Here is a 10,826-nt window from a genome sequence, read left to right as displayed (position 1 = left end):
ATGATAAAAACACAGAATGTAAAGCCGACAATCGTGTTAGTTCTGTAGGGCAGCAGTGGGTGATGTCATGTGTACCTCCTTCCCCATACGCGTTGCGTTCAATCAGAACTTTGACTTTACCAGGCTCCTCCCCATTTCCCTTCGTTAGCAGATGGAGGCACTTGGGGAAGGGGGGAGGAATCCAGTGACGTCACCGGATCTCTGACGGAACTCCCTGAAGACCCGGAAGTCGGCGGAGAGGTGCGTATCGCTCAAAAGAATTTTGTTCGATCAAAAAAATTTATGGATTAATCGAGGAATTTATCTTTAATTTCCACACCCCTAAAAAAAGAATAATACAGATATAATTTCTGTTGCTTGGCACCGCTATAATCACACTGGTTACTCTTTGTGCTATCTACATAATTTTAGGGATGAGGTGCATATTACAACATTGTCACCTAGCCACAATATTACCCATATTCACATATATCCTTACCATGAAAAGATCATATTGTCTAATGTCTCCACAACAAATATACAGATATACAGTATACAGTAATTCTATTACTGACTAGTAGCAGGTTAAATCGTGCTAGTAAATTCCCATTATTGCCTATTCACACATCACTGACTGTTTGTTTGCAAACATCATTACAGCATTGGAAAACTGAAAGCTGACAGTTTCATTTTCCAAAGTCATACTACAGATGATAGAAGGGAGGGAGGAGATGGTGGAATGACGATGCTAAAACCTACTATATATAACAGCTGATTTTCTGGTGTGCATATACCATTCCTAACCACCAGACAGGTAAGTGACCATCTATAGGGACTTAATGGACTGCCTGATCTGTTCATGTAATTATTATATAAAACCATTATAAATACTTCACTTACATATGTGTATGTATAATGTAAAGTTATGCACTTGGGGGCTAAGAATATGCATGCATCATTCATGTTAGGAGAGTACAACTGGGGGAATCCATAATGGAGAAGGATCTGGGGGTTTTGGTAGATCATAAGCTCAATAATAGCATGCAATGCCAAGCTTCGGTTTCCAAAGCGAGCAAAATCCTTTCCTGTATTAAGAGAGGTATGTACTCCAGAGAGAGACAGATATCATTTTGCCCCTGTTCAAATCATTAGTAAGACCTCATCTGGAATATGCAGTTCAGTTTTGGGCACCAGTTCTCAAAAAGGATATCGGGGAACTGGAGAAAGTGCAGAGAAGGGCAACCAAACTGATAAGAGGCATGGAGGAGCTCAGCTATGAGGAAAGATTAGAGGAACTGAATTTATTCACTCTTGATAAGAGGAGATTAAGGGGGGATATGATCAACATGTACAAATATATAAGGGGTCCATATAGTGAACTTGGTGTCGGGTTATTCACCTTACAGTCAACAAAGAGGACAAGGGGGCACTCTTTACGTGTAGAGGAAAAGAGATTTCATCTCCAAATACGGAAAGGTTTTTTCACTGTAAGAGCTGTGAAAATGTGGAATAGACTCCCTGCAGAGGTGGTTATGGCCAGCTCAGTGGATTGCTTTAAGAAAGGCCTGGATTATTTCCTAAGTGTACATAATATAACTGGGTACTGACATTTATATGGAAAGTTGATCCGGGGAAAATCCGATTGCCTCTTGGGTGATCAGGAAGGAATTTTTTCCCCTGCTTTAGCAAATTGGATCATGCTCTGCTGTTTTTTTTTTGCCTTCCTCTGGATCAACTGTGGGTATAGAATTGGGTATATGGGCTGGTATGAAATTATATATATATATTTTTTTTTTTTTTTTTTTTGTGGTTGAACTGGATGGACTTGTGTCTTTTTTCAACCTGACTAACTATGTAACTATATGTATTTATGTGAGCTTGACAGTTACAATATTTGTTAAATGTGGGTTTGCTTTCTAATTATTATTTTTTTTACTTTCAATACGTTTTTATTGAGTATACAAAGAAGCAAAAACGGTATCATGAACATTGCATAGTATTACAGACAATAGTATTGTGTCGCCAAAAGACATTTGCTGAGCAAGAGACCCAGAATGGAACCCAATGATTACAGTTCTAAACTACTGGGTCTTGTCAGATGATTATCAAGAAAACATCAAATAAAGGAAAGTAACATATGCTCATCCCCAATTATTATTATTTTTTTGGATTTCTGTTGCTGAAGTAACCATTACATGAAGTATGATATGTAGAGGGGTGGACTGACCGTTCAGGCATTCGGGTGCTGCCCGAGGGCCCCATGCCACTAAGGGGCCCCATCAGGGTTGCCAGCCTCAATAAAACCAGGAACAATATGTAAAAATCTGTGTTTTAAAAAAAAATCCCAAGATTATAGCTGCTCCGCCTCTCCAGTACCTTTTCAGTGTGTGTATGTGTATTCTGTGCGTGTATACTGTGTGTGTGTATTGTGCATCTGTGTGTGTATACTGTATGTGTGTGTGTATATTGTGCGTTTGTGTGTGCATACTGTATGTGTGTGTGTGTGTGTATATTGTGTGACCCCATAATCTATTGCCTGGGGGCCCCATAATCTCCTATTGCCTGGGGGCCCCATAATCTCTTATTGCCCAGGGGCCCCATAAACTTCTCCTATTGCCCAGGGGTCCCATAATCTCCTATTGCCTGGGGGCCCCATGAGTTGTCAGTCTGCCCCTGGATATGTATCCACATAATCTATGACATAAACTCCAGCAGATTGTTGTCTTTTCTGATATATAATATATGTTTAAGTTTTATCATTTCATGTTCTCTCATAATTCTGTTACCTGTAGCAAGATAGTAGGAAATAAAACTACAGCACCTTTCAGTTTTCTATTGTTGTGATGTCTGTATACCTCAGAGAGTGAAAACTACGTATAAACTTTTCTTCAAGCGGAACTTCCGTAAGTTCCGTTGTAAGAAACGGCGAGCAGACAGGCTTGGAACGCTGTAAAAAGCATCAAAAACACACCAGACCCCAGCACAGTATAAAAAGTGCAACAAAAACGCACTGGAACATATTAAAACCGCAGCTGCAGAAACACATCTGGAGTGCGTCTTTGTGTGGCCCTTAGTTCTTTTTTCCTTTCCCCTGCCAGTAATGTAGTTTTTATCTTAGGGTGACAATATTCACTCTATCTATTCAGCAGGAGTATTTCCCCCCGATATCTCATTAGTATTACATTTTGTGTGTAGTTGTAATTTAATATGCAGCTTTCCTAAACTGTAACACTGTCTAAAGAGCAATATAAACTTGAGGCATAAATATATGTTATAGGGTCTCATAACAAAACCCCCATCTTTCAATCTAAAAGGCAATCTCCCTAATGATAGACAATCTTGCTTTTTAACATTTGTAGAGGTTTATACACTACATATACAATCAACTTATCCATACTTATCCATATTTAGTTGCAAAATACAATTGCTACTTGCATAAATTACTATAATGCCACTAGTGCTAGGTCCCCAATGCTGCTAGGCTCCATAGAGGTCACATAATTTTCTATGGTAATGCCCTTGATAGAGAATTTGCATCAGTTTAAGACAGGCAATATAGTATTCTCTCTTTAAAAGGTAGGACTTGGGCCTTTTCAATAAACACATTTATAATGGTTTGTCCCAGACAGGCAGATATCCCCAATGTTGACAGGGTAGGAGATGACTTATCCTGCTGCCTTCTTTAAGGATCAGGATCACTTAAGGACTAAGCCTCTTTCTGAGATTTGGTGTTTACAAGTTAAAATCATTTTTTTTTTTTGGTAGAAAATGACTTAGAACCCCCAAACATTATATTAATATGTTTTTCTAACACCCTAGAGAATAAAATCACAGACGTTGCAATACTTTCTGTCACACCATATTTGTGCAGCGGTCTTACAAGTGCACTTTTTATGGAATTGAAATCAATTGAATTGAATATTTGCATTAAAAAAATAAGACAGCAGTAAAGTTAGCCCAAGTTTTTTTTATATTTTGAATGATGATATTATGATATTATGTTTATAGTAAATTGATACCCAACATGTCAGGCTTCAAAATTGCGCCCGCTTGTGGAATGGCGACAAACTTTTACCCTTAAAAACCTCCATAGGCGATGTTTAATAAATTCTACAGATTACCGTATATACTCGAGTATAAGCCGAGATTTTCAGCCTCTTTTTTGAGGCTGAAAGTGCCCCCCTCGGCTTATACTCGAGTCATCGCTGTCTGCCTGCTCGATCAGCGTGTCGAGCAGACAGACAGCGGCCATTCTATAATTCAAAAGCCGCGCCTCCGGCTCCGCCTTCGCCTGTGATAGGCGGAACACTGAATTTCCCAGCAGCCTGTGTTCCGCCTATCACGGACATCGTCTCATCTTCGTACTACGGACGAGGATGAGACGATGTCCGTGATAGGCGGAACACAGGCTGCTGGGAAATTGTGTTCCGCCTATCACAGACAGGGAGGCGCGGCATTTGAACAGGGGAATGGGCGCCGACGAAGAGCGGTGATCCTGGGACGGGACCGGACGGAGGCTCGGCTCGGGACGGGACGGGACCGGACGGAGTCTCGGGACGGGACGGGACCGGACGGAGGCTCGGGACGGGACGGGACCGGACGGAGGCTCGGGACCGGACGGACGCTCGGGACACAGGTAGGCTGGACACACAAGGCCACACACACACACACACACACACACACAGGGATGGATGGATGGATGGATGGACACACACACAGGGATGGATGGATGGATGGACACACACACACACAGGGATGGATGGATGGATGGACACACACACAGGGATGGATGGATGGATGGACACACACACACACAGGGATGGATGGACACACACACACACAGGGATGGATGGATGGATGGACACACACACAGGGATGGACAGGCATATCTCACCCTCGGCTTATACACGAGTCAATAGGTTTCCCAGTTTTTTGGGGGTAAATTGGGGGCCTCGGCTTATACTCGGGTCGGCCTATACTCGAGTATATACGGTACATGTTTTGAGTTACAGAGAAAGTATAGAGCTAGAATTATTCTTCTCGCTCTAGCAATCACCGCAATACCTAACATGTGTGCTTTGAATACTGTTTTCATATGCGGGTGCTACGTATGCGTTTTCTTCTGCACACAAGCTTGGTGGGACAGGGAGCATTAAAAAAAATTTTTTTTCTTATTTGTTACTTTTTATTTTGTATTTTTACACTGTTCTTTTAAAAAAAATGGTGTCACTTTTATCCCATTACAAGGAATGTAAATATCCCTTGCAATAGAACAAAAAGCATGACAGGACCTCTTAAATATGTGCTCTGGGGTCAAAAAGACCTCAGATCTCATACTTACACTAAGATGCAATAATAAAAAAAAAAATGTTGTTAAAAAAATATTAAAAAGTTCTCTTTAAGAGCAATGGGCGGAAGTGTCATTTTTGACATTGCTTCTGCCCTGCAATGGTATGGAGTATCACTCAGCTCCATACCACACATGGAAAAAGAACTCGATCGCCTCCGGTAAGAGGCAGAGGGCACCGGGGCCCTCCAATGCCCTGCAATGTTATGGAGTATGGAGTATCACTCAGCTCCATACCACACACGGTATGGAGCCGATACAATTGATTGAACGTATGGAGCCGATAAAATTGATCTTGCGGCAAATCCGCCACAGAGACCACTTTTATCTGAAAACGGACTGCTCACTGAAGAAGAGGATACCGGGGTTATGCCAGCTAGTTGCTGCCATAACAACGATATGCCTCTTCAAAATGCAGACGTATAACAGCGTTAGCCGGTCCGGAAGTGCTTAAACATTTTACACACATCTGGTGGAAATGTAATGCTTATATTCTGTTTTACTCCAGGTAGAAAACAAGAGAAAGTACACACAAAGAATTGAAAATGAGTGTGGCAGTGTGGAAAGAAGAGTTTGTGAATAAGATTAAGGAAGCAGACATTAAAGATGAGTGGAAACTCGTAGTTGATGAAAACCTTCTAAAGGGTGATAGAGGACTGTATTATACGCAGAAAACATTTGCCGGGTAAATACAGCACATGCATGTTTGTAACAACACATTTATAGTAAAGTATGAACAGATATCAAGCATGGTTTATTAATAATGCATTTAGCTACAATACATCTGAACATCATAAACCAAAAACACTGTTTAATTCATAAACATGCTTTATTTTGTGGGAAAAAAAACTTTGAAAAACACCCCTACAATTTATGGTCATGGCCGTCTTGATTAAGGGCAGATGATTTGTGTAGCAGTTACTTCCCGGGAAATCCATCTGCTCTTAGCTCAGGCATGGAGGCAGGAGGGTGTCCTTAGCGGAGAAAACCCCTCCTCCCCACCTGGGATGTATGACATCATTTGCCTAGGCATAGAAACCAGGAAGTAACTGACGAAATGTAAAAAAAAAAAAAGTTTAAAACAAGTATATATAATATACCTTCCTATCTATTTACTAATGCTAGCAGCATAAGGATTAAAGATAGTGTTGAATGAGAGAGTGGAGTTCTGCTTTAACTAAACAATTGGACCCAGTCAGACACAACTACAGCTCTCCATTAAGTAGCAAAGATGAGCATTGTAGTACACTATATCCATGTCTTCATGGACCTCTCTTTGTGCACTGGTCCAAATCATTTGATGGAGAGGGATTATGGTGTGGGGTTGTCTTTCAGGGGTTGGATTTTTCCTTTTAGTTCTAGTGAAGGGAACTCTTAAGGCATCAGGATACCAATATATTTTGGACAAAATCATGCTCCCAACTTTGTGGGAACACTTTGGGGAGGGGCCCTTCCTGTGGCAACATGACTGCACACCAATGCACAAAGCAAGGTCAATAAAGACATGTTTTATTTATTTTGTGGTGGAGGAACTTGACTGGCCTGGACAGAGTCCTGACCTCAACCTGATATCTTTGGGAAGAATTAGAGCAGAGACTGTGAGCCAGGCCTTCTCGTCAACATCAGTGCCTGACCTCACAAATTCGCTTCTAGACGGATGGTCAAACATTCCCATAGACACACTCCTAAACCTCGTGGACAGCCTTCCCAGAAGAGTTGTAGCTGTTATAGCTGTTATAGTTGCAAAGGGTGGGCCAACTCAATATTAAACCCTACGGACTAAGACTGGATGCCATTAAAATTCATGTGCGTGTAAAGGCAATAGTACGTCCCAATACTTTTGTAAATATAGTGTAGAGTGGAATGTAAAAATAAACTGCGCTCAGGTGAGAACAAAACATAAAATAATCTAAAATAAAGGCCGCAGCTCTAAGTGGGATACACACACTCAAATATACTAGAAAAAATTTCAAAAGCTGTGCCGTAACCCCTATATACTACCTTCACAAATAATAAAAAAATAATAAATGTGAATAAATTAATATAGATCACGTTACATACAAAATAAATGAATGAAATAACAGATTATAATTCATCAACCTAAAAGGAAAGGAGCAAACAAAGTTCATAAAAAATTCCTCTATCGCAATTCTTTCCAGGACACCACGGTGAGTCCACACAAAAATAGCAAACAGGTGCCCGTCACCGAGAAGTGAGTGCGCTTACCAGATGGAAGCTTAATTAAAGCCTTGTATGTGAATCATCTGTGTCCTTCTCCTTATAGCTTGCGCTCATAGATCAGCTAACCCCAATGAATGGCAGCGTTCACATAAACTTATCCCTCGTTCAGCGATCCCAAATAGTGCTAACAATGGCTCCAAAGAGAAGAGGAAACCCTCATAGTGTAACGCCGCTTGGATAATTTATTTAAAACACGTGAATATTACACTTACATTAACATCCATTCGAATACAGCATAAAAATAAAAAGCCGGCCGACATTCGGGAGCCCGTCCTCCCCTCGTACAACGTGATGGCGTCACTGCGTGCCTTTCCAGACGCGTTTCGTCACAAATTACCTTGTCAATGTCAAAATATAGTGTAGCTGTGACTGTACAGCAGGTGGGTCAGACCTCTACTCTCTGTTTTTTGTGGTGTGCATAGAACACAGTGGCCCTGATCTTCAGCATGCTGCTGGGGAAGGGATGTCTAATTGGTGGAACTGGAGCAAATCCTAAAATAAGGCACAAGTTTATATTCCTACTGGAGTCTGTTATGTATGTGTTTTATTTCTCTGTGATGGTAACCTGCTCTGAAATATGCTTTCTCTTCTCTCTTTTATTTAGATTTAATTGCTCAAAGTGTAGACACCACTGGAAATCATCAAAAGTGTATATATTATTCCTGATGAACCAAAATAAAATCTTCAAACATGGAACTGTAAAAATGAGGATTTTCAGGCAGGAATGTAAAACCTGCGCAGCTGATGTATTCGAAATCCCCAAAATCACACATGAAAATATTAAAAGAGTTGTCAGGAATGTGGTCACTAAACTCCAGAAGAAATTTTATAGCATGCATGATCCAAATGAAGACTTGAAACCACAATCATATGGCAGGTTGGAAGGTCCACATGATAAAGAGCATTGTGAAGCCTGCAAACATAATTTGTGTGACTGGCAGGTGCAACCTGGTTAATATCAAAAGGAACTGGAACCCCAAGGAATTATCCATCCTATCCTTATACAGCATAGTTATTAAAGTATATGTAAACCTCTACCTTGTAAAACAATATTTTCAGTTTAAAATAGAAATTCAAGGCAAAAATGTTTATGTGCATATATTTAAAAAAATGATTAATACCTTTGTTTTCATTTTTTTCTATGTTATCATATGACTTGTGTTCTTATCTGTATAAGAGGCCGAGAGAGGTGCGGATGGAAACTCCTTGAGATAATGATGGGGGATCTTGGCAGCAGCAGCTTGAACAGAACACGGTCACACTGCAGTGTAAAATACGGAGACAGAAATACACTGTGAGGCGCAGGCCAGGAGGCGTGTCAGCAGGAGGCAGAGAAACAACAGTACACTGAAGTTTTCAGTAGAAGAGCGGGGCGCACGCTATGCATAGCATGGTCAGCTTGAAATAGGAAAGCAGGGGGACTGACAGGATCATCATGGACACAAAGGAAGAAATGCAAAGAGAACAGGATGATTTTTATTACAAGTACAAGTCAGCACAAGTCTGTCCACTGGAGTACAGAAAGGCTGTGCTCCCAAGTAGAATGCAAAGAATAAAACTGACCACACAGGGATAGATGTGGTTCTATGCCTAGCGTGGTCAATTTGAAATAGGAAAGCAGGGGGACTGAAAGGATCACCAGGGACCTCATACAAAGGAAGCAATGCAAAGAGAACAGGATGCTTTTTCTTACAAGTACATGGTAACACAGACACATGTCAGACATATGAAATGTTGGGGTAACACACTTTAAAACTAAATGACAATTAATTGTAAAAAACAAAAGTAGCACCTTCCAAAGGAATGTATTTATAAAATCACAGCATTACACAATAACATGTTATAGAATATCTGTTGTTCAACAACTGCTGTTCAATTTTTTTTGCTTTGGCCAAAATGGGGGAAGGTTAAAACCGCTGTAAGGTTCTGTATATTCTGTTTTATACATGTAAAGAAGATCATTTGACATCAATAAAAGTTACCTTGCTGACACTTTTGATCATTTGAGCGTTTTTGTTTTGCTCAATAAAACTAAAATCTGTCTAACCTGAATGTGGATATATGGCATTAGGAATGAATGCATACTGTAAGTGCCTTATACATATGCTGAACAGGAATTAAAATGGACCTTCAGTCATTTTTTCATCTTTCCATCTATTAAATCTTCTGCCCTTGTTGTTTTAACTTTGGATAGTAAAACACTTTTTTTTCGGCCAGTAAATACCTTATACAGCCCACTTCCTGTTTCTTGTCTGGTGAAAAGCCTAGGCTTATGACATCGTGCACAGCTCTCTCTCACTCTTGTGAGAGTTTGCCAGGAAGAGAGGGATGAGTCATAAGAGGGCCAAAGAGAGCTGCAGAGCTGGAGGTGTGCCTCTGTGTGTCTGTGTAAATTCAGGAAGTGAACAGGCAGCATCAGCTGCCAACAGTTAAAATGGATGAGCCAGACTCAGTGGAGGGAGATTTCTGCAGCATATTTGGCAAGTACAGAATCACAGTATATCCGGTTCCCGACCAGCGCACGCCGATGTACGCCGGCAGAATGGCACGGGCAGGCATATTGGCGTACAGGTACGTCCAATCTTCAATGCCCCCCTGCCATCGCGAGCGCCCTGCCGGCGGCACACTCTCGTGCCGGTCGGGACCCCCGTGAGTCCGGTCGCGGGTCCCGTGGACTCGATCGCCGCAGGCATACCCGCGATCGTCTCACGGGACGGCTGAATGGAGGAAATGCCGTGTAAACAGCATTTCTCCATTCTGCCTAGCAACTAGTGACGCTGATCTCTGCTCCATGTGATTGGAGCAGAGATCAGTGTTCACTAAATGAAAGCCCAACCCCCCCACAGTTAGCAACACACCCCTAGGAACACTTAACCCCTACACTGCCACCCACTGGTTAACCCCTTCACTGCCAGTGTCATTTACACAGAAATCACTGCATTTATATAGCAGTGATTACTGTATAAATGACAATGGTCCCAAAAATGTGTCAAAAATGTCTGATGTGTCCGCCACAATGTCGCAGTCACAATAAAAATCGCTGATCACCGCCATTACTAGTAAAAAAAAAATAATAAAAAATTATTAATAAAAATGCCATAAAACTATCCCTATTTTGTAAACGCTATAACTTTTGCGCAAACCAATCAATAATCGTTTATTGCGTTTTTTTTTACCAAAAATATGTAGAAGAATACGTATCGGCCTAAACTGAGGGAAAAAAATGTTTTTTTATATATTTTTGGGGGATATTTATTAT

The 10,826-nt window shown here is 41.0% G+C and overlaps 1 protein-coding gene across 1 annotated transcript; it reads left to right on the top strand.

Annotated features, from left to right (window-relative positions):
- Window positions 1–649: 649 nt before the first annotated feature.
- Window positions 650–9,564, top strand: LOC143988199 (receptor-transporting protein 3-like). Its single transcript, XM_077487580.1, has 3 exons — window positions 650–793; window positions 5,835–6,011; window positions 8,172–9,564. The coding sequence occupies exons 2-3, from the start codon at window positions 5,872–5,874 to the stop codon at window positions 8,521–8,523; spliced, it is 492 nt and encodes a 163-aa protein (XP_077343706.1). The 5' UTR covers window positions 650–793; window positions 5,835–5,871; the 3' UTR covers window positions 8,524–9,564.
- Window positions 9,565–10,826: the final 1,262 nt, after the last annotated feature.

This window comes from Lithobates pipiens, unplaced genomic scaffold, assembly GCF_037356315.1.
Source record: "Lithobates pipiens isolate NorthernLeopardFrog02 unplaced genomic scaffold, aLitPip1_a1.2 Scaffold_18, whole genome shotgun sequence".
Lineage (NCBI taxonomy): Eukaryota > Metazoa > Chordata > Amphibia > Anura > Ranidae > Lithobates > Lithobates pipiens.
This window is presented reverse-complemented; position numbering and strand designations above follow the sequence as displayed.